The sequence below is a fragment of the Coloeus monedula genome (genome assembly GCF_965178545.1).
Source record: "Coloeus monedula genome assembly, chromosome: 23".
Lineage (NCBI taxonomy): Eukaryota > Metazoa > Chordata > Aves > Passeriformes > Corvidae > Coloeus > Coloeus monedula.
Window position 1 is genome coordinate 4275440 of NC_138803.1, and position 23495 is coordinate 4298934.

At 56.1% G+C, this 23495-nt stretch overlaps 2 protein-coding genes across 2 annotated transcripts; one reads left to right on the forward strand and one right to left on the reverse strand.

Annotated features, from left to right (window-relative positions):
* Nucleotides 1–3331: 3331 nt before the first annotated feature.
* On the reverse strand, nucleotides 3332–6522 carry LOC309581375 (green-sensitive opsin; the record flags this gene model as incomplete). The annotated part of the gene is made up of 5 exons (XM_082295954.1): nucleotides 3332–3463; nucleotides 3624–3863; nucleotides 3970–4135; nucleotides 4408–4576; nucleotides 6162–6522. 5 exons carry the CDS (start codon nucleotides 6520–6522, stop codon nucleotides 3332–3334), a joined length of 1068 nt encoding a protein of 355 aa, XP_082152080.1.
* Nucleotides 6523–18892: 12370 nt separating this feature from the next.
* On the forward strand, nucleotides 18893–22553 carry MLN (motilin; the record flags this gene model as incomplete). The annotated part of the gene is made up of 4 exons (XM_082295957.1): nucleotides 18893–19009; nucleotides 20297–20419; nucleotides 21571–21673; nucleotides 22428–22553. 4 exons carry the CDS (start codon nucleotides 18893–18895, stop codon nucleotides 22433–22435), a joined length of 351 nt encoding a protein of 116 aa, XP_082152083.1. The 3' UTR covers nucleotides 22436–22553.
* Between the last annotated feature and the right edge of the window lie 942 nt (nucleotides 22554–23495).

The following is a 23495-nucleotide window of genomic DNA, read 5'->3' on the forward strand; positions in this document are numbered from 1 at the left end:
GGATTGTGGGGAACAGCACTGGGCCAGGACCCTGGTTTGCTCCTTTTTTTGGGGTTCTGTCTGTGCCCAGGGCTGTGGGGCAAAGACCAAGAGCAGCTCCTCACTGAGACTCCCCTCCTCATCCCTGCGGATGCTCCAAATCAGGATGTTATTAACTCCGAGCCGCTTTTCCCTGAGTGCTGCTTGCACAAACGAGAACTGATTTAAAATGAATTGAGCCAATTACTGCACTTTTCCTAAACCAGCTGACGGCAGTGCTGGGATGAGGAGGAACGATCCCAGCTGCAGAAGGATGGATGGGAGTCAGACACTGAAGTGCCCTTTGGGCCCCAGATTCCAGCTGTCTCAGTTCCCTGGATGAGTCTGGCTGCTTTCCTCAGCTTGCATCTGAATTTTGGTGGCAGCAGGGCCAGGCCAGCGGCGCTGGAGCAGGTGGTGGTGCCTGCTCTGGGGAGGTGGTGCCTGGATGGGCCCTGCTGGTTGCAAATGCAGTGTCCGGATACATCCATGGAAAAGAAGGAGATGCTTTGTGCCATGGAAGGGTTGGGTCTGTTGGGCTGGGTGAGGTTTGGATTTTTGGTTGTCTGGTGGCTGCTCCTCCCCTGCCCCCATGGTTTGAAGAAATCGATTCTGAGCTTGGATATTTTGGGGTTTTTTAGGGATTTGTTCAAGGGGAATGAGTTCCGTCATCATCCTCAGCGGCTGCTGCAGACGGGTCCCTCTCTCAGGACAGGTTTATTTTTCTACTCCCATCGAAGCTTCCAGACACAGCAGCTCCTTTGCACCATGGATGAGCCCAACCTGCCTGCACTGCTGAGAGCGACAGGATCCCAGAATCCCTGAGGCTGGAAAAGCCCTCCAGGATCAGCGAGTCCAACCTGTGGCTGATCCCCACCTTGTCACCAGCCCACAGCACTGAGTGCCACATCCAGGCGTTCCTTGGACACCTCCATCCCCTCTTCACTCCATCCTGGGCACACTCCAGGCAGGATCCACCTTGGGAACGTCCCTTGCAGCGGGAGAGATGCACCATGGAGGTAAAACTGTTCTGCTGGGGTTAATTCTCCATGGTGGTGTGGGCAGTGGCACATCTGGAGAGCAGCTGGATGGGCAGTGCAGGTGGGAACAGCCAGGAGGAATCGCTGCTGGAATTGCTGCTGGAATCGCTGCCGGAATCTGCCGCAGCACCACGGGGCTGGACTCTGCTCCCTGCCTCTCTTTCCCATGGGAATTCGGCTGCAAAGCCTCAGCCCACCCGCAGGCTCCCCAGAATTCCCTGTCAGGGATCACAGACTGCTCTTATCCTCACCCAGGGCCGTGTGGATTCCTGGTGGATTCCCTGTGGATTCCTGGTGGATTCCCTGGGGGTCCTCCCAGCATCGCTGCGCCTCAGCCACAGGCAGCAGCCCCGGGCTAGAGCTGCAGCATTTAAAAACAATCCCAAACACGGGGGATACACGGCCAGGCCCGTTCAGGGGGCCCAGGGCTCTGTTCCTGGAACACTTTTTACTCCGGAGTCCGGGGGGAGGTAAGGGATGCCGAGGGCTCCTCCACACGTTCGGTTGCTCGCCATGAAACAGCCCCAGTGCCTCTAAAGGAACAAAAGGAAACGGGCTCGGGCTTTGTGGGGAAGGAAAAGAGGCTCCCGGGATGGGCAGAGTGGCCATGAATTATTCAGCACAGCAGGAGTGGTGTGGGAGCTGCTCCGGGGCAATCCTGGCTGGGAACCCCGAATTTGGGTGGGTGCAGAGACAGGAGGGTGCCCGGAGAGCCGGGCCTGGGGCTGCCCCCTTCCCCCTCCCCAGGCCCTGCTGCTTTGGGGCAAAAGGTGGTTCCTATCCCTGTGTTCCCATCCCAGGGGCTTCCCGCTGGTTTTGGTTGCTTTGGACCCAAAAAGGAGGGAAAACACTGGAGAGGGCAGGTGTGAGCTGAGCAGGGAGGGGAGGAGGGCGAGGTTCTGGCAGCGATGACACCGGGATCGCTCTCCAGCCACTCCAGAACGAATTCCCTGACACAGGGAACAATTTTTCCCTGACTCTGCCAATTCCATCCCGATGCTGCCTGGAAGGGCCCTGCAGGAAGGGGAACTCAAACTCCATGAGAAGCTCTCAGCTGAAGCTTCATTTAAGGCTACACGGGAAAACCTTAAATATTAAAGGATAGAAACCAGCGGCCGGGCAGCGAGGGCTGTGCCCTGTCTGTCTCTTTTTGCCTCTAAACACCTTTGGCGCTCCAGCTGACGGGGCTGTCACCTTGTGGGGATGGTGTCACCCACAGATCCCCCATCCCACGGCTTTTGGGACAGCTCCAGGCTTGTGTCTCCAAGAGCAGCTTCGTGTTCCCCCAGCTGGCCACCAACATCTTGTCCCCAGAGCCCAAGAGAAAGGACAAGGACTGAGCATCTGTGTTTTTCTCTGTGCTGCTTCTGTTTATTTCTTATTTTTTTTAATCCCTACTCCTTGACTGCAGACGTCCTTGTGCTGATACGAGATTATTTATTTATAAAATATGTACAGGAAAGCGCTCCGGTCCCAGCCCCACCCTCCAAGGTTGGCTGTGCCTGTCCAGCCAGAGCAGAGGTGGAAGGGGATTTCCCTGCCTCGGAATCGGGAAGAGGAGGAGAAAGGAAAGGGCTGAGAGGGATAGAGACTTCAAAGGACATGAGCAAATATTTACAGGTTCCAAGACAAAAAAATATATCTACAGTGTTGTCTTGGGGATAGAGGGAGTCGGGCTGGAAGCGGAGCCCGCTCGTGGCTCCGTTTGTTATGTTGATTTATAGAGACTGCGGGAATCGATTCCTGCTGGGAATCCCTGGGCGGGAGCGCGGCTCCGGAGAGCCCTGGGCTCGTGCCCTGGTGAGGGGCAGGTGGGGCCACCCCGGCCACAGGGTCCTGCTCCTGGGGCTTTGCCAGAATATTCAGATTTTTGCAAAAGAGGGCTGGATGCTCCTGAGCCAGCCCCTGGAGCCCAGGGAAGGGCGATGCTGGTGGGGAGTGGGGCTCAGGCAGGAAAAGGTTTGGGGGTCCCCACCGACCGCTGCTGTTTGAACCCAATGGGGACAGGTAGGGACAGTCCCCCAGAGGTGACGTGCTCCTGGGAGCTGGGGCAGGGCCCTGGGCTCCCCGGGCTCAGAGTGGCAGAGCTCAGAGTGCCACGTGTGGGTCCCTGTGGATGTGTGGGGTGGGGTCTGCGCGGGGGACGCTACGGCAGGACGGGCACAGCTAAATTCTCCTGCAGGGGATGGGGCCGGGGCACAAGGGAGTGGCTGTGGGGCGTCTGTCTGGGTCCCTGAGCTCGGCAGGTCACCCCAGTTCAAACTGTCCATGGTCTATGCAGGTGATACTTGGCTGGACGAGACAGAGGAGACCTCGGTCTTGCTCTGGGATGCGGTGGAGGAGGTGTCTTCATCCCCAAAGGGGTTCTTGCCGCAGCAGATTGTGGTGATCATGCAGTTACGGAACTGGGGAGGGAGAGAAATGAGAATGGTGGCACTGGCGGGCCAGTAGGGACGTGCTGCAGGACCAGGAGTCCCTGGATGGACTGAGATCCAACCCCTTCTGGGAAGGAGCAACGTGCCCCAGGAGCCCCCAGATGTGCTGCTCAGCCCCGGGGCATCTCACCTGTTTGTTCATGAGCACGTAGATGATGGGGTTGTAGAGGGAGGAGCTCTTGGAGAAGAAGGCAGGCACTGCCATCAGCGTGGCCGTGAAGTCGGCGCCCTTGTTGGTGAAGATCCAGAACGCCACCACGGCGTAGGGCGTCCAGGCCATCATGAAGCCCAGCACCATGAGGATCACCATCCGCGTCACCTCCTTCTCTGCCTTCTGAGTCGTGGCCGATTCCTGCTGCTGGGCAGCTGCCTGTGGACAGAGAGGGTGGTGAGGGGCAGCTTTCCACCCCTGGCCCACATCCCCCGTCCTGCCCGAGCCGCCTGCCCTGCCCCCCTCGGTCCCCTCCGGCCGTTACCTCCCGGACTTTGCAAACGAGGCGCCCGTAGGAGAAGAAGATGACGATGACGGGGATGATGAAGTGGATGATGAACATGTAGAGCACGTAGGACTCGTTGTGGAAGTCGGGGTTGTGGGTGTAGTAGTCGGGCCCACAGGAGCACTGCATCCCCTCCGGGATGTACCTGGCAAGGGAGAAAGGTCGGGATCTGCTCCGGGACCCTCCTTGGGGGCAACAGGGATGGAATTCCCTGAGGATGGGGGATGCTGGAAGGGTGGCACAGGTGGTTTGGGTGCGCTCGAGCGCGCAGTCCCAGCTTGTTGTGACGCTCCCTCTCTCCCATGGGAACGGGGCATTCATTTCCCTCCTCCGAGGCCGAGCGCTTCCCTGCCAGGAGCCACCTGCTCTCTGCGTGGATGGAGGGATCCAGGAGCTGCTGGGGATCCTCAGACTCACCTGGACCAGCCGAAGAGCGGCGGGGCAGCACAGGAAACGGCCATGATCCAGGTGAAAGCGATGCCCATCACGGCGTGGCTGGCAGAGAAGCGGAAGTTGCCCATGGGCTTGCAGATGACGATGTAGCGCTCGACGGCCAGGACAACCAGGGACCACAGGGCGACCTGGCCTGCGGGGAGGAGAAGGAGAGCCCACGGAGTGGTCAGAGCCCCTCTGGGCCCCACCTTCCCTTGGTGCTCGCAGAGGAGAGCAGAGGGAGCTGGGGATCGGCGTGGGATAAGCAGCATCCTGCTAAATAACTGGGAATCCTCCACCCGAAACGTGCAAAAGCTCTGGGAGCTGAGGGGATGCTCAGGACAGAGGAGGGATCACCGTGGGGTTTTCAATAAATTAAGAATCAAGGGGGTGAATCCCACCTGGGCGTGGGGAAGCACAATTCCCAGCAATGCTGCCAGATGCCTCCAAACCTGTTGATTCCTTTAAATGTGCATTTCACGAGCCTTCCGCTGGCGCTGGATCAGGGGGAGGCCCAGGGAGGGGAGGCTGCGTGGGTGGGCAAACGTGCACATGTATTTATGAGGGATAATTAAACTTCAGGGGATTTGGGAGCGTTTAGCTGGTGCTGTAAGCCTGCTAATGCCCCCAGCTGTGATAAGCTGCTGATAACGACACCCTGTGCTGGGATTCGCTGGGGACCTGCTGCTCGCACAGCCGCTGCTTCCCAGCCAGCTTCCTTCCCTGGGAACAGGAGCCTCCTCCTCCTCTGAGAGGTACAAGAGGCTCGCTGAGCAGGGATGGGGCAGACTTTGGGGTATTCTGACCCCAAAACCAAGCCTTTCTTTGCTCCTTGGCTTGGATCAGGACATGCAGCTGTGATTTTGGCAGGATATCCATGTTTTTAAAATGTGTATTTTCAGAGCAGCGTCATTGTGGGAAGTGGCCCCGTTTAGGGGAAGGAAAGCAAAGTCCCCGTGGTGGCTCTGGATCTCTCCAACCAGGACTGTTGGCTGTCAGATCCATCACGAGGTGTGGCGTGGGCAGGGCTGGCTGCGTGGGCTCTGGCTGCCGAGTGAATTTTCCCTGTTTTTCCACAGGGCAAAGTGTTGGCGGTAATTGTGTCCCTGAGAAATGCCTTGAGGAAAATCCCAAGGGCACCCAAATTTGGTGCAGCTGGGAAAGAGCTGAGCCATCCCTAGGGAGCTTGGGAACCCCCCTGCATCCTCCTCCCCTTCCTTCTCTCCTGGAGAAGCTCTGAGCTCTCTCATCTCTCCCTGCCTGGAGCTCTTCCGTGGGGTTCCCTTCCTGAGGGATTTCTCTTCCCTTTCTAAACCCTCCATTTCCCCAAAAAGGGAAGCCTTTGGGCAAAGAAATAATCATGGAATTGTGAAAGTTGGGAAAAGACCCCGATCAAGTCCAAGCCTGTGCTTGGTCCGAGCTGCTTGGCGCTGATTCAGGAACATGCTGCGGTCATCCCTGGCAGGTCTTGGTGCGACACCCCAGTGACCAGCAGGGCCAGGTGACCCCAGGCTGGATCCTGCAAACAAGGATCCCTTCCCAGGCTTCCTTTCCCTGCCACGATGCCATGGAGGAGGTCAAACATGCAGAAATCTGTTTTCCTCCCCAGTTTTAAGAGCAGGGTGAGCCCCACATGAGGGGGAACGATGCTTCACACCCCAGCAGTGCCACGAAGGGTTGGAACCAGTCTCCCAAAGCCCTGGAGAAAGAAGCCCCAAGCCCCCATTTCCAGCCCTTACCTCCCAGCGTGGCGAAGAATCCCTCCAAGGCACAGCCCATGGGGCCGAAGACGAAGTAGCCGTTCCAGGCGGTGTAGAAGGTGATGGTGAAGCCAAAGCAGGCCATGAACAGGTCAGCCACCGCCAGGTTGACCAGGATGTAGTTGAGGGGCTGCCGGAGCTTCTTGTGCTTGAAGGTGACCAGGAGGGTGAGGAAGTTGATGGGGAAGCCGGTGGAGATGAGGAAGAACATGTAGCAGCACACGAGGTTGTATTTCCAGGGATCGGCCAGGTAGTACTGCGGGTACTCGAAGGGGCTCCGCACTATCCCTGTCTTGTTGGACATAGGCACGTAGAAATTGATCCCCTCCGTCCCGTTCATCCTGCCCTCGCTACGGGAGCTGCTCTGCCGGAGGGGTTTTTCTGCAATGAATTGCGTTTTGACCCTGATTAATAAAAAAAGGGAAGCCCCACCCCCTCCCAATGCGGAAAACGCGCAGTGAGAGGATTCCCCTCCGATCTACAAAAATGAATGAATTACGAGGAGCAGCAAAAGGTGAGGGGATGGAGGTGGTGCCCTGCCCTGCGCCGCGCTGGGGGCTGGCGGTGCCGCGCCCCGGGGTGGTTTTATACCCTCCGGCCTCCTCGAGGGAGGGGGGAGGCTGATGAGGGGCTCGGCTAACTTTGTATGACAAGGGCAACGGGATTGAGAGGGGTTGATGGTTTAAGCACCCTCTAAGCAGCCAGTTGGCCCCAAAACCTGCATTAAGGCGTATTAATTGCCATTAAGTGTTTAATGTTGTTTAAGGGGGCAGGAAGGGATGGGGTGGGGAGCCCTTGGGAAGAGGGGCAAAGGTGGGAGGAGCAGTGGGGAGTTTGGGAGTGGCTGCCGTGGAAATGGGGCTGTGCTGGGGCCCACGGTGTGTCACAGGTTTGGGGTGTCCCTGGGTGGCTGAAGGGTTCTGTGAGACCACCTGGGGACTGGGGAGTGGCCAGCTCTGCCCCACTTGGGGAGGTCCCTGGGGGAGGACTGGACTGAGCTCTGTGGGTCTGAGCTGTTGGCTGGGCTCTGTTTCGGGTGTCTGGCTCAGTGTGGGGGCTGCTGGGTGTCCCCATCCAAAATCCAGGCTCTGCTGACACAGCCAAGGGCCTGGAGCTGGGCAAAGGTAGGAGAGGAAGCCACTCCCCATCCCAAAGGTAATGCAGTTGGTAAATTTTTGGGAAATGTAGCGTTTTGGGGCAGGGCTCTTGGTTGTGTGAACCTGATCACACCCCTGGTTGTGCCTTGGGGCAAAGGACAGCGCTGATGTCCTGAACTCCCTCCAGGGAGTGCAGAGAGACCAGCCCAGCCTGCGAGAGCAAGAGGGATGGAAGGAAGCTTCTCCCAGGCTCTCAGCACGGAGTGTGGGATCCCCATCCCAGCACACACGAGCCCGGGAAACCCTTCCCAGCAGAGCCAGTGCCAGCTTGGAGCACCAACGCTCCACCTCATCCAAGTTCTTCTTCACCATTTCCTCCTTCTGGGTCATGGGTGTTCCTTCTCCAGGGGACCTGCCTAAGGCGCCTTAGGGAAGCTCTTCCATTAATCCCGGGGATGTGGGGCGTTAAGGGAGCTGATCGGATAACGAGGTAAGCTGGGCCTCCTCCTCCTCGCTGCCCTCCCCAAGGCACGGCCCATGGAAAAAGTCCCCGTTGTCCTGTGGGATGAATGAGGTCTCCTGCACGCCTGGAGCGTCTCCGAGCTGGAGGCCGGGAGCGGAAGGCTAAGGGGGCGTTGGGATGGATGGTGTCCTAATCCCTGATCCGCCTGCGGAGATGCAGCGGGAGCAGAAGTAGGACATGGTGCAGGGAAGTGGGTCACGCCAGCCTCAGGTGCCCCGGGACCAGGGCTCCCCACAGGATGGATGTGACTCTTGGAATCATCTCACCATGAAATTCCTGCTCCAGGTCTTCCTTGAGGGCATGAGTGGAAAGCAGAGGAGTGCCATGGCCTTACACCTCACAAAGCTTTCCCTGGAGGAATTTCCTGCCCCTCCTGGCCATGGTCAGGCTCCAGATGTACAAAAATCGGGCACGTTGTTGCAGAATGAGTTGAATACCAAAGGAGAGCCCAGAAATTCTAATCCACACAACCAGCTGTGCATCCACCTCAGTTCCAGTGTGTCCCTCACAACTCCAATGGGAGAATGCGACTCTCCAGCTCCAATATCTCACTCTGATGCCCCACCTTCAAAAACACTTTGCCCTCGCCACCAGTGCCACCAGCAGCCCAAAGCTCTGGTGCTTCTCTAAGGTTTTGCATGTGGACATGGGTATCCCATGGGAAAGTTGTCACCTCCCATCCCTTCCTGGCACCCCTTTGGGGTGTCCCGCCCTCTCCTAAAGAGTCAAGAGTTGAGGGTGGTGCAAAGGAAGCTGAGGGGGGAGGAGGGACACGGAGTCTGGGTGCTGGGGGAACACTCAGCTGCGCTTTTTGGGAGAGGGACCTTTCGTGGCTCAGCAGATCCTCTCCACTCACCCTGGCAGCTGAGTGTGGAGGAGATTTGGCTTCGTGGGTGGTCCCCAGACACCTTTCACAGGGACAACTGGACCAGGACCGTCAATGAGACCTGGACCAGGCCCTTCCCCTTTTTGGGAGCTGCCTGTGGAGCAGGTAAGCCTGAGTCACCTGTGCTCTGTAAGAGGGCTGTCCCCTCCCAGCTGTCCTCATGGACACGTCCCCTTGGGTCACTGCCCCGAGGCCGCTGGATTTAGAGCTCTGGGCAGGTCAGCGCAGCCGGAGCAATGGCCAAGGCCTTGAATAAACCCAGAGCAGGGAAATGACACCGGTGAGGGTGGCTGGTCCCTCCAGGACGTGTCCTGAATGCAACCTGGGCTCCTGCCGCAGCCCTGTGCAGAGATGGCTTTAATTTGGTGTCTCTTAGCGGGGAAAGTTTATGGGCTGCTCTCTCTCCTGGAGAGCTCCCGGTTGTTTTCCACGCTGACTCTGTGACAACAGCAAATTCCAGGCCCTGCCTAATGCGGGAGGAGAGCTCTGCTGCCTCTGTGTTTGTCCTCAGGAAAAGGCTTTTCTTGCCCCTTGCAGGTCTTGCTGCTTTGCCAAGCGCTTTGAGCTGAGATGGTCTCTCGTTTGTTGTTTGTTCGTGCGCGGCGTGAGGGGGCCCTGAGCTGCTCTGGGCTTTCATGTCCTGTGTAAAGCAAGGAATGATAATGATAATCAAATAACCGGCCTGCACAGAGCTGACATGCTCGGTTCACAGGGATCAGCGACAGGCAGAGCTCACATGGCAGAGCTGGGTTCCCGGAGCCCTGCTGGGCACAGGAGGCACAGGAGCTGCTTGCCCAGGGGCACCTGGGGAACACCTGGCAGAGCAAGGTGGAGGGAAATGCAAAAGCACAACAAATCAGTCATGAAGGGAACATCTGTGCTGAGCTTGTGGTGCTGGGCTGAGGCACAGCCCCGTGAACCCCGGCTGCGAGCACGATGCTGCCTGTGAGGCTGAGCTCACTCCTGTGTTTCTGGCTGGTTTTGTAACCAGTGCTGCCCTGAATCTCCCTCCTGTGGGGGCTCATTCCTCCTCAGTGGGCAGGAAAAGAGGGAGGAAGGTGTCTCTGGGTGCCCTGGGAAGACCCCGTTTCCCATATCACATAGCAGCCACCCAGGGCTGCGGCACTGAGCTGCTTAGGCCGGGCTGTGAGCTCCCTCGCCAGGAAAGGGGTTAAGGCAAGATAAAGCCAGAGCGTTATAGAGACCATATGGAGGGGAAGAAAACCCTTTATCCTGTAATTGGATTCGCTCTGCGCTGGAGGTGAGGCTGAGCAGAGCTGACAGGCCGTGATGGGCGAGGCGCTGCCAGCCGCCCGTCCAAAGCAGGATGTGTGTGCACAAACTTGTAGATCAATCCATTAGAGTGGATCAAATAGATTTAAACGTGTGGCAGGGAGAAGGAGGACACTGATGTATTTACAATTGGGTTCGCTGGGCCGGCCCTCCCCCAGCAGGGATTACCTGGCCATGGCTGGTGGCTCGGTGGCTCAGTGGCCGTGCCCGGGCACCCACCCAGGGCAGGGGCAGGGAGTGCACGGGGAGGTCCCCTTGCTTCTGTCCCAAAAAATAAGAGTGCACAGCAGGCTGTCTCCTGTCTCTTGTGCACAAAATTGGAGCAGGAGGGACCCAAGCTCCTGTTTTCCATGCAGGTTCTCCATCTCCATCCCGCTCCAGGCTCTCCCCCCAAGCCATAAAGCAGCTGGGATGTGGGGAGAGCTCCCCCACGCCAACCTCTTCTCCTGGTATTTGCAAGCTCTGTCATCTCCCAGCCTTTTCCTCCCACTGCTGATCCAGGTAATGCCTCTCCAAGCGCTGTAGGATTTCCTTGGAGACACAGGCGCTCTTTGGGCCCCATCACTTCCCTGCCAAGGAGCTGAGCAATCCCGGCTCAGCTGCGAACCCGCTCCGCTCCGTGTGGTGCTGTCAACACTTCTCCCTCGGTGACAACCCGGGGCTGTGGCAGAGTGGGCAGGTGTGCAAGACAGTCCCCCTGGCCCTGCAGCGAGGAGCAGCCGGCACAGCCGGCAAATCCCGGCAGCTCCGGCACCGCTCCCGGGGCTGTTCCTGGAGCGAGTCGTGCTCTGCCAGGGGCAATGGCAAAAACGCCGCTCTGATCTTCCTGTCTGCAAACTGGAGCCAGTCTGGATTTCGGGCTGGTTTATGGGCTCTCTGAGGTGTTGGGCAGGAGTTACCAGGGGAGATGGGGGTCAGGGATCTGTGTCCAGCTCTCCTCCTTTGCCTGACCAGGGGCAGGTGCTGGACTGCAAAGTCAGAGAGGCAAAGGAAAGGCTTTTCCCAAATTCCCAAGGAATGCACGTGCACAGCACCACCCCTCAGCCTACAGTGTCTGCTCGAGCCCGTCTGAGCCGCCAGGAAAGGGGGTTCAGGCACACAGAAATAATCCAGCTCTTTTAATTTGTAAATCTCATCTGAAGTGGAATCCTGCTACTCCCGAGGGCCTCGCTGCGGCTGCTCATGGGCCTCCACAGTGACACTGTGAACGCGCTGCTTCGTTTTGTCATAACTGGGTCAATTTGGTTTTTTTTCTCTTTCTAATACAAGCCCTTGGTTTTCTCAGTGGAAGTCTGGAGCCTGCTGTGACACGGGCAGCTGGGTTATAATTTTATGGGAATCAGCACAGAGGAAATTTGGGGGTTGCCTGCTTGTTTCCTCTTTCCAGCAGGGCTGTTCTCTGGTGCCTGGCTGGGCTGGCTCCTCGCTCCAGCATCCCCAGGAACAGCCTAACTGGTGTCCCAGAGCCACATCCTGGTGGTATTTTTCCCTCAGCCAGGTGCAGAGCCCCCTTCCTGCCTCCTGCCACATTCCAAGACCCCAACTCCTCTCGGTGGTGGCCGCTTGTCCTGCACCGCGATTCATTTTCGTCCTCTTCTTGCCATCCCTGCTTTAAAGCCTTTTAGGGATTTGCTCCAGACCAAATGTGTCCATCCTCTCCCTGTGCCCTTCATCCTGTAATTGGATTCATTTCTCCCATCCAGCCCAGGCCGGGCTGCTCTCCAGCCCTTTATGTAACGGCGCTGGCTCCGGCTGCGCCGCTCCGGGCTTGACCCGCAGCCACCGACACTGGCGCAGGGTTTGCTGCACGCTGAGTCCCATACTGGCCCAACAACCCTTTTCTTGGGCAGTCCTGGCTCCCTTTTCCCTCTCCCGTGGGATGTGGGCTCTCTCCAGCCTCTGCGTGGCTCGTGCCACAGTTCCATCCCTGCGCGATCCCTCCGAGCACGTGGAGCTCCTGTTCCAGAGAGCCGTAAATGCCACAGCCCCGTGCAGAGGAGCACAGGCAGGATTGTCTGGAAAAATGATGGATTTTCCCAGCCCTTCCATTAATATTTATTCCCCTTAATTCCCAATCTTTACAGTTTAGCTCTCTAAAGCCTTTGTGGTTGAGAGGCTTTCGCTGAGGTTGCTATTCCGCGCCTAAGCAAAATATCCACGGATTAAACGGGCATTTGATCAGAAGTGAGCCCTGTGCTGGGATCAGGCCTGGCTGCCCAGGCCCCAGTGGCTCTGCAGATCTTTTTGCCATACCCCAGCCGGGATGGATGTGCTGCTGTTCCTTGTCCCCAGGTCCCTCCCGGGATCCCTCACCTGGGAGCTCGTTGATCTGCCACATCTGAGTCTCTTTTTCACTCCAAAAGCCATCCAACTCTGCCTCCCTGTTCCTCCCAGGATGAATTGGTGCCTTGAGAGCCAGAACCCTTCTCCTCTGTGGCCCCTGATTGCTGAGGGGTGCTGGGATGAACAGGGAGACTCCAGGGAGAGCATCAATAAATCCTGGGCATCGGGCATCATCCACTCTTGGGAAAACTGCTGGCAGCTGGCACTGCTGAGCACAGCGACGGCTGGGCCCCTTCTGTCCCTGCTCTTCTTTCTTTCCCTCCTTTTATTCCCCCCTGCTTGTTTTCCCTTTTCTTTTTCTTTCCCCTTTCTTTTATCTTTCCCTCCTTCTCTTCCTCCCCAATTATTTTCCCTGCCTTTCTTTCCCCCTCTCCTTTTCCCCCCTCCTTTTCTTCCCCCCACTTCTCTTTCCCTCCTCTTCTTCCTCTCCAATTGTTTTCCCTGCCCTTCTGTCCCCCCTCTCCTTCCTTTCCCTGCTTTTATTCCCCCCTGCCTGTTTTCCCTGCCCCTCTGTCCCCCTCGATAGGCACAGGAGTGGCCGCTGTCCCTGGTGAGCACCTGCAGATCCCGGTGCTTGGATGCTGCTCCCACCTCCCCTTTCCCAGGGGAACACCTGCCTGCAGCCAGCCCGGCCTTACCTGAGCCCTTCACCTGCATAGGGCTGGACTTGGCATCCCATGGGGGAGCAGGAATATCACCCATCCTCCTCCTGCTGATGGGATGGTGTGAGCAGCCCCCCAAAAAGCATTTGGGGCTTTTCCTGGTGCTTTGGTGTTGTCTTGTAGTGCTTAACCTGCTCCACCGGTGTTTGATATGGGAACAGGGCAGGGGAAGGAGGGAATGAGGCAATGAAAGGTCAGTGGGTGCCTGGAGTGTGGAAAAGCTGAATTCCTACTCATCAAATCGAATAAATATCCCCTGTGAGCGGGGCAGGGATCTCTTCGGCTGAAATCTGAGTGATTTCCCTGCCTCTGAGCTCAGCCCAGGGCTTGGCTGTGCTCCCCCATCGCCTGCCTGGGGTCACAGCACCCCAAAAGGACAGTGGGGTGCCCAGGGACATCACCCAGCCCCACGGGACAATGCAGTGACTGCCCCTCCCTGGGCGTGAGGCTGCATTTTGTACCATTCCTAAAAATATTCCTGAGCCCTCAAGTGAAAACCGGGTGGCTCCGATTTGAAAAGCAAAATGGGAACAGCTGAGCTGCATCCCGTCGTGTTTTCTCACCTCCTCTCCTTTCTCTCTTCACTTCTTCCAGATCCGGGAGCGGGTGGCAAAGAAGTGACCAAAAATGTAGAGAAACGAGGCAAGGAAATGTTTTTCTCCTGTTTATTTCTTTTTCCTTGTTTGAGACAAGAGAAAGTTTTTATAAGCGCATTTGTTTTATTAGAAAAAGGGGTTTTTAAAAATGTGGGTTTTTTGGGGTTTTTTTTGTTAATTCCAGTGGAAGATTGTTATGGGATAGGACATTTTGGTCAGTGCCTGTCCCCTCCAGCCCTTGTAGGGAAGCCAAAACCACCCAGGCTCTGTCCAGAAAACCATTTTCCCTCTCTTTTGTACTTCCATGGAGAAGCTGAGGCAGCAGGCAGAATTTCCCCAGTTTTGGGGTGCCCAGGTCACCTCAGGGCAGGTTTTCCAGAGAGGCTTTGGTGTGAATTTTGGGCTGTGAATCCCAGTCCTGCTGGGATGGAGCTGCTCCTCGGGGGAGCTCTGGGAGCTGCAGGTGCTGAGGGGCCACAAGAACAGGTAGAAGTGAGATCATTGCCCCTGACAGGCTCCTGACCCTCTGCTGCTCCCCCAAACCTTCCCCTGCTTCCCCACATCTGCCCTGCCCTGTGCCCACAGCCCCTGGAGCCTCCACAGTGGGAGAGGGAGAAACTCCATGAGACAAATTCCCCATTAATCTGAGATCATCCTTTGCTGTCAGAACCAGGAGCTGAACTGGTCTGGGGAGTCAGCAGGAGCTGAATCTTTCCTATTGATCCTCACCCAGCCAGGAATTGCCAGGAATTACCTGGATTTATACTGGAGCTGTGGGGAGGAATCCAAGTGGGACGGGGAGAGGAAGGGGGAAATCCGGGCCCTTGAAACATTCACGCTGCAAATGAACACATGCTTTAAGCCTGTGGTTCTGCAAAGGTGTATCTGGCATTAATATTTGGAAAATGGCATTAAAATCTGCCACTGGTGCTTTATTCATCAGGAGCCTGTGAAATCCGCACCACATCCACGCAGGGGCAGCAGCTGCAGGATGTGCCTGGGCTGGGAGAAGGAGGTTTCAGCCCAAAACGAGCTCCTTCCCACTCTGCCCTCGCTGTGTGACCGCAACCCCTCAATCCTGTGCAGGGTTTTGGACCCATCTGCCTCCAAGCAAAAAGAATTCCATGGGAGTGGGGTGAGAATGGATTCCTGTGGGCTCCAGGAAGGGAACTGGGAGTAGGGGATGGGATTTTTGCAAGCCTAATGGTGGGTCTGGCAGGGCTGTGGGAACAACTGGCCCTGCACAAAGTCCTGTCCCCCATTCCCGGCTCCATCCAAGCAGTGTTGGATGTGGAGGAAGAGGAGGATGTGGCCCTTGGTGGCTCTTGGAGCTCTGATGCTCAGCCCTGAACTGGAAGCTTTGCTGGGGACGCCCAGTGCCTGCCTGGGTGGGATTTTAGCCCTCCCCACTCCCCCAGGTGCTTTCCCCAGGCTCCAATTCCACATCAGGCTCCGATCTCCTGCCCTCCTGCATCCCTTTGGCAAACACCCCGAGCCTGGAGCAGCTTGGAGGGGGAAGCACAGACATGGAGACAAATGCTCCGTGCTGCTGGCACGGGCAGCTCGTTCTGCCCCTTGTTCCTTGACACTGCAGCTGGTACCAGGCCTAATGGGCTGCACTTCCAGTGCCAGTTTCCTGGGAAAACGACTCCCAGTTATTCCAAACGTTTCACTTTAGGAACAAGCAGAACTGCACACAAGCCCATCCTGCACATCATGTTTTTGTTGAGCCTCTAACCTCTGCTGCCACTTGGCACTGGAGCCCAAAGGGGAGTCTCGGGGGCTGCAGGTTGCAAACTGTGCCAGGGATGCAGCAGGATGGAATTTTGGAATTACAGCACTGGCAGGGAGACCTCCAGCTGGGAGTTTTTTATTTTCATTTATCCTTGTTTTGCAACCAGGATGTGCCAAAAGCTGCGTTTATGGGCTGGGCCAAGCCAGAGGCAGGAAGTGCCTCTTGCTCCCACCTGCCCTGGTGCTCCCAGACCTGGAGTCAGATCCTTTATTTCCAGCTCCACGATTCCTTGCTGTCAGAGCACTCTTGCATAATTAAGAGGTGAAGCTGGCAGGCTGCACGCAGCTAATACAGATATGATTAATTTTCATCCCTCTGTTTGATTTGGAAGGTTGTCCTTCCCGAGGCAGAAGGCTCCATCCCAGATGGATGGAAAGCTGCCAGCCGGACGCGTCTTGGAGGGACAGCAGGACAAGACATGGGAAAGTTTAGTGCTTTGGAAAAGTGACCTTTCTTGGTAACTAATTTGTCACTTCCCAGCACCATCTGCTGACTCGTCAGCTGCATCCATCATCACCATGCGAAAAAAGGACTGGAAAAGTCAACTAAAATGGGAACCGCTGTCAGATGGGGTTGGTGCAAATTGTTTAGAGAAGGGAGGGGAAAACCCCACATTTTGTGGGTGACATCCTTTCCATTCTGCCGCATTCCCAGGGAGGTTTGCAGGGAGCAAAGCTGTGCTGGAGTCTCTGGGAGCTTTCCATGGCACAGGGGGTGATAAGCCGGAGCGAATGCCCAGGGATCCGGGAAGCACCTGAGTGCTGGACATGAGGTTTTCGGGAGGGCTGCAGCCCCAATCGAGCGTTATTGACGGCTGTGACAGCAGCAGGCCCCTGGTGACACCTGGTGTGCCCGTGTCCTATTGACTGGCTGCGATGGGGCCAGGTGGCAAATGGCATCCCCAGGCTGGGCAACCGCTGTTCCCGATATCCCTCCCCAGGCAGGCAGGAATGCTGCCGCTCCCCGATCTCACAGGGATCCCGTTTGAGGCAGGAGCATTTCATGGCTTCCCAACTCGTTTTCCCCTCACCTGGCTGCTCCCAGACTCCCTCAGGAACAGCACCGGGATGTGCCTGGCCTGATCCCAAAGCCTCTGGCATCAGCTCCTGGCTGATGGTCCCAGGAGAGCACGGATGAGTTCTTGCACAATTCCCTCCCTCTCTCAGCACCTCGTTTGTCTGGAGAGGGATGACAGTGCAGGGTTTGTGTTCCTGAGGGGGATCAGTGCCAGGCTCAGTGAGGATGGGACAAGGGGCCACTTGAAGACTCAAAGTGGCAACTTCTGAAATTATTGTGATTTGCAATTACAATTAGAAATATAATTGACATTCACATCCTAAAAACCTTGTCCTGCAGGCTCAGGATGTAAAAACACAAGCCAGGAGAGAGGAATTTCTCTATCTTAGAGGTGGGGAAACTGAGGCAGCAGCAGATCTGCCTCAGCTGTGGGACCACTGGGAACAGCCGAAGAAGCTGGGGAGGGAGCAAAGGGGATCTGCCTGGAAACGAGAAACTCGGCAAACTCCAGTGCAGATAACAACATTCCCTGCCTGGGAAAGCCGTTTCCATGCAGGCCAGGCAGCTGGACAGGGTCACTGGTGAGTGGCTTCAGTGCCTGTACGGGTTTATAAAGGGAGGGGAACCAGCAGGAGCATCCAGGGGTGTCAGGAGGGAGAAGAGCTCCGACCTCCAGCGTCCCGTGGCTGCACTCCCCAGGTAGGTCTTGGCACCTCTTGGCCATAGCAGAGCCAGCTCAGAGGAGGAGGAGGGAACAAAACCGATGCCGAAAGAAGGAGGAAGGTGACTTTTCCTCATCCCCATCTCAGGAGCATCGATTCCAGCAGCTCCTGCCTCCTGTGGGCACCTGGCAGACACTGGGCACTGCTGCAGAGCCGTGGGGAGCCCCAGTGCCCTCTGTGCTCGGGGAGCTGCTCTGAGCAGGCAGAAAATGACTCTCAGACAGGTCCTAGTGACAGGAATGGTTGGATTTTTTGGGAGACAGCTCGGTAGGTGAATGTCCTGTCCTGTTGCTGTGCCAGCTACCCACCCCTCCAGCCCCCACACTGGCACTGGGTTTTGGGGGGTGAGCAGAGCTGGCACTGCTGTCCCAGCCCTGTGTGCCCACAGTGCTGAACTCGGGATCCTCCTGCTTTCTTCTTCTCCCTTTGGAGCTGGGAAGCAAATCCACCAAGTGCTCTCTGCCTGGAGAGGTGCTGAGCCAGAGATCTCTGGGCTGGAATACAGGTCCTGCTTGCCAGGCAAGGGGGGACCATTCAGCAGGGATATTTCTGAGTGGAGAAGTCTGTGTGGGTGTTCTTCTGGGAGAAGAGGGAGCGATTCAATTCCCAAAGGGATAGTCAAGATGAGATGAAGGAGGTGATTTGGTTTATTTTCTCTGTATTCAGCAGTATTTTATTTATTTATTTACTGCAGCGATGGAACAAATGAAAAAGCACAAAAGATTGATGCTGCTGAGGTTGCGTTGCAAGGGGAGAGCCTGAGAATTCCTGCCTGGATCCCTGCAGGAAACAGGGCTGGGACACGCTGGGATGTCCCAGGGCAGGAGGTGGCCCTGGTGGCCCAGTCTGGGTGGGCAGGGGGAGATGGCACCAGTGCTGCCCTGAGCAGTGCCCAGGGAAAGGAGAGGATGTGGCTGCTGGGTGCTGTGGAAAGGGAATTTTCATTAACTTCCACTGGCCCTCAGTTCAGTACCAGCTGATATTTATGGGAAATCTAATTCAGGAGTCAGATCTGACCTAACAATGTCTTCCCAATAATGCCCAAACCAAGAGGTTGCTGAAACTAATTAAGGATCAGGCTCCAATCAGGTGGAGAAGTTAAGCTTTGGGACCAGACTTCATTAAGTCTGTCCAGAGAGAATAATTTAATATTTAAAGAGAACATCCAATGTTTACATAAGTCCTTTCCTGACGTGAAGTCACAGTTAGATCACTTCAGAGGTGGTTTTTAAAGCCCTTTATTCCAGGCTCAGACAGAGCTGGGCTAGAAAATGCCTCTCCCATCTCCCTTGGACTCAATGAGACTTCTTAAAAGATCCAGTCCATCCAGGAAGGTTTCCAGTGGTGAGGAAAATCAAAACAAAAATTAACAAAACAGCTGTCTGAAGGTTTTTCTCTTTGCAGCATCTCTGTGTCCTGTGCTGGCGCTGGGATTGATGGGTTTGCTCTCGATGGGTGCAGGTCTTAAACCAACACAGCTGCAGGGCTGAGGCTCGAGACCTCAGGGAGGCTTGAGCAGTCCTGAAGGGCTGGGCTTGAAATCTCTGGAGATGTTGCTCAAGAACAAATCTGTTTACACAAACAGGTTTGAGAAGAGAATTGTCAGTCAAGGCACTTCTATTCTCAGCTCAGGAGCAACTGGAAGAGTAAATATCCCTCTGGTGGGCTGGGGCTGAGCTGACTGCAGCTGGTGCGGAGCCAAAGGCGTTTCTTGTCAAACCTCCCTCTCCACTGTTGCCCCGGTGTCTCCTTTCCTGTGTTGTCCAGGCTCTCAGGATGGTTTCCAGGAAGGTGGTGGCCAGTTTGCTGCTGCTGTCCCTGCTGTCCGTGCTGGCTGAGCAGACCCAAGGCTTTATGCCCTTCTTCACCCAGAGCGACTTCCAGAAAATGCAGGTAACCCCTCTGGAATGAATAAACCAGGAGAGGTTTCTCCCACCCTCATCACCCAAACGGCCAGTGCACACCATCAACAGGAGACACCGTGATATCCTTCTCCCAAAATCCAGGGCTTTGGGGGGACACAGATCATTTTTAAGGTGTGAGATGGAAAGCAAGAGCCTGGACCCCTCCACCAAAGGTCTGACACAACTTTGGGGTGTCACCTGCAGTCCCTGGGGGGGCCTTTCCCTTTCCTCGGTGCTGGAATTCTTCCAGAGCAGCTGCAGCCTCCCATCAGCACAGTGATGGCTCTTTTGTTGTAACAAATAATTAACCATCCCCCGGCTGGTTGTCACCTCTGGGACTTGCCGAGAGAACGTTTTTCCTTTTGAAGTGAAACAAATACCGTTGAAAGGTGTCAGGCGGCAGCTTCTGAAACACAGCCCCAGCGAGCTTCCCCCGCACCGCCGAGCCCGTGGATACCGGGAGAAATCCCATTTCCAACACCCAACCCTGGATAACAATTGCCTTTTCTGGGGAGCACAGGCATCCTTCCGTGTCCGTGAGGAGGATGGGGACCCACACGGGCTGTGTTTGTACCCCCCAGCCCTTGTAGCTCCATGTCTGCCAGGACTTGGGGGTTTTCTGGGTGAACAAGGGGGAAATCTGTCCCCCAAAGGCTGTCCTTGCTCCTCCTGTGCTCGCACACTGGACGCTGAGCATGGCCTGTGCCACGTTTGACGTGTCCTGCTGTGTCTGTCATATTCCAAAGCACCTCTGGCTTTTTCCAGAGGGTGCTGAAGGCAAGTTTAGCCCCATAAAAGGGAAGGGGCTGACATTACAGACCTGCAGAAAGGCTGGGAAAACGTGACCTCTGCACGGGGCTCTGCACAGGGCTCTCTCTCTCAGTTCAACTCCCCTGCAAAGCTCCAGAACAGAGCCAGCACAAGTTCTTGGGGACAGCTGGGTAAGGTCCCAGTGCTGTCAGCTCCCCTGTCCTGCTGACAGGGTTCCCTCGCACAGATCCCCCCCACACGTGGGTCCTGTTTACTGCAACCTTCACACCCCACCCCATCACCCAACCTTGCCCCCAACGCTGTTGAATTTCAGTCCCCAAAGGCCACTCTGGCCACAGCTGATGGGCCCTTCCCAAGAGGATTCCAGCCTGGCTCTGGGCGGTGCAGAGAGCTCCCATCCCGCTGGTTCTGTGCCCAGCACTGTGGATTCCTGGCTGTGGGGACAGTGCAGAGCAGGTTTGGGACCCTGCATCAGCAACTGCCCCCTCTGCTCTCTGCTCCAAAGCTGCAGGAAAAGGAGAGGAACAAGGCAGGGCAGAAGAAATCCCTGAGCCCTCTGCAGCAGCTGGAGGAGGAAGGTTTCTCTGAGCAATCCGGTGTGGATGTCACCGCAGCCAAGACCTTCCAGGTACGTGGAGCCACTTGACTCCGAGAAGTCCACAAGCACATGCAGGGGACAGGGAGTCCAAGAGATGTCCTCTGCCAGCCTGCCTGGTTACATCAGAGAGAAGTTTGCCTCCACCCCATAAATTATCTTGGTTGTTCAGCAGCCAGGTCACCACTGAGACCCAACTGCTTCTCCCTTAGGAACATGGGAACAGCTCGAGGTTGGTCTGTGCCAGGCAGTGAAGCCCAGCCAGGTGCAAGGCAGGAACTCCCAGTTCTGCTTCAGCTCCTGCTCAGTGTCACCTCTGACCCCACAGTTCTTTGCACTGGAGAGGCCTTATTTAAAAATTTGGGCCCAACGTCTGTATACAGAGCAGAAAATGGGCAATTTTAGGGATTTAAGTGCCAGGCTAAGCCCTCAAAGGCAGACTTACCTGGTGAGCCAAGTCTGAAAATTGTGCTTTTTCCACTTGAGCACAGGGAACTTTTTCCCTGTGTGAGCAGCCACTCCTGCGGGGAGCTCGGCCATTCTCTGCCACCAAAAGGAGGGTGCAGATCCCCCCAAAGAGGGAGAGAGCCAGTGGGGCAGGCAGCAGGACCAGCCAGGCTGGAATTTGGCCAAGGCACAGCTTAATGCGCACTCGTGATGAACCAACACTCGGTAACAGGATTTAAACAGCAGAAAGGCCCAGTTCAAAGCGTGAAATACCCAGCACATCCCCAGAGCTGACCAGCACCAGAACAGAGCTCTTTGCTTCGGGCACATCTGAGCCACAGCTGGCTCCAAGTCCAGCAGGCTGCAGCAGGACCATGGCTCGTCCTCAGCTCTTGCTGGGGCAGGAGCTCTGCAGGCTCAGGCTGGAAGGGTCGATGTGCGACACAGTGGAGGATTAGAAGGTTCAGAAATCATTTTCTTTGGAGTCCCTGCTGCCAGGAGGTGCCTTTATCTGGATTTCTGAGCCAGCCCACGGGTTATGCAACAGCACTCTGAACAACTCAAGAGTGTGTTGCCTTCAAAATGTTGCTTTTTCCCATATGAGGATCATCCTCTTCCCTCCAATTCCACCCTAAACCCTCCACACCAACTCGATCCAAGTGGGGTGAAAGCACCCCAACCTCCCTCCCTCTGTTCCACTCAGCTTTTTCTTCTGACTTCTCTGGCTTCCTCCACAGCAGGCCCTTCCTGTCAGAGCTTGGCTCACCCCAAAGCAGCTGGAAAAATACCAAGATGTCCTGGAGAAACTGCTGGCAGAGCTGATACAGGACACCCCAGACGGTACTGTCAGTGGGTTGATTTCTGCCTTGGGAATTCTGCCTTTCCTTCTTCTCATCAGCTCATCAGCACAGAGATATTTATATTCTCCAGAAGGGTTTTTGTGTCATGTTTGCTCACTTTGCGGAGCCCTCAGATCCCAACCACTCCCGTGTGCACCCTTCTGGGAAGGTTATTCCCTCCTAAGGTGCTGCCTGTGCCCTAGAGCTGATATTGACTGTCAGCAGCAGCACAACCCTTCCCAGCAGCTCTGTTTGCCACTTCCCTGCTCCTCCTCGTCCTCCTCCTCCCAAAAAGTCTTCAGTCTCCAGGGAACAATTTCCAGCAGAGCTTATAACAGCAGCTGTACCTGCAAGGCAGCTCAGCACGTGCAGCCAGCTCAGAACACCTCAATGCCTGCACGGGGGCTTAACACTGACACTTAATTACACTCCAATTTGCTGCAAATCCTCCTTTTCCTTTGGGAAATTGTGTGTGGGAATTGCAGCAGCAAATATCCAGGGGCAGGCTGTTGTGCAGCTCTTCCTGCCTGCAGGTTGAGGGATGAGGCTGCGCCTGTGCCTTGTCTGGGATGTTCAAGCCCAGGAAAGGGGGTCCCGCTGTCCCTGTGGGGTTGTTCTGCTCTGCCTGTGCTGATCCCAGTTTGCCTCTGAGCTTTCAGCCGGGGAGATGAGGAGGAGGAAACAACACATAAAGCTCTGGAAACACTGAATGCCAGATTTAAGGACACTTGTGCTTTTCTCTCTTTTCTCTTTAGCTGACTGATATCTGCAGGATCAGAAGAGAAAGCGCTGGAGCTGCTCAAGCTGATAGACTCCACTTTATGTAAATGAAATCTGTGAGAGAGATTAACAAAATCTGAGGTGAGATAATAAATGTGCAGCGTAATTAAATGGAGGATTTGTGTCTTCTGTCCTGCGAGCTTCTCTAACAGATGGGGGGTGCCCACTGTGGGAAAGGAGAGAGGGAAGGCTCCAGGTTCTGGACAACATCCCTGTTTTCCTGAGCACTGGTCTGGAGAGTCAGTCCTGGGAGAAGCTGAGGGAGCTGGGGTGGGGCTCAGCCTGGAGCAAAGGAGCTCAGGGGGGACCTTGTGGCTCTGCACAGCTCCCTGGCAGGAGGGGGCAGCCAGGGGGGATTTGGGATCTGCTCGCAGGGAACAGGGACAGGAGGAGAGGGAACGGCCTCAGGCTGGGCCAGGGGAGGCTCAGGGTGGACAGCAGCAGGAATTTCCTCATGGAAAGGGCGCTCAGGCCTTGGCAGGGGCTGCCCAGGGAGGTTTGGAGTGCCCATCCCTGGAGCTGTCCAAGGCAGGCCTGGAGGTGGCACTCAGGGCTCTGGGCTGGTGACAAGGTGGGGATTGGGCACAGCTTGGACTCGATGATTCCGGAGGGCTTTTCCAGCCTCAGGAATTCCGGGATTCTGTCAAAGTGTGTGTCAAAGCCCAAAGAATTAATCTTTGAGGACTAGGAAGCTTTAGCCCTCATTTTTGGCAATAAGGGACATTGAGGCAAACCTTTACCAGATCTCCCAGCCGAACTGGTGACACAAGGTGAGCAGTGTTGAGGGGGGACCTGGGTGTCCCTAACCCAGTTCCCTGCTCCAGGAGGACACTCTGGCACATTCCCACGCCGCTGGAGAATGCAGGAGCCCCTCCCTGTGCCCAAACCTCTCCTATCAGCCTGCTGCTATAAATCCACCAGCACGGTGAGGAACAGCTGTGCCAGGCACAGTGTGAGGGAACAGCACCAAACTCTGCCCTTTCTCCTGCCTCTCAAACACACCCTGAGGTGAAACCCTAATTCCACTTGAACATCCTGCTCTC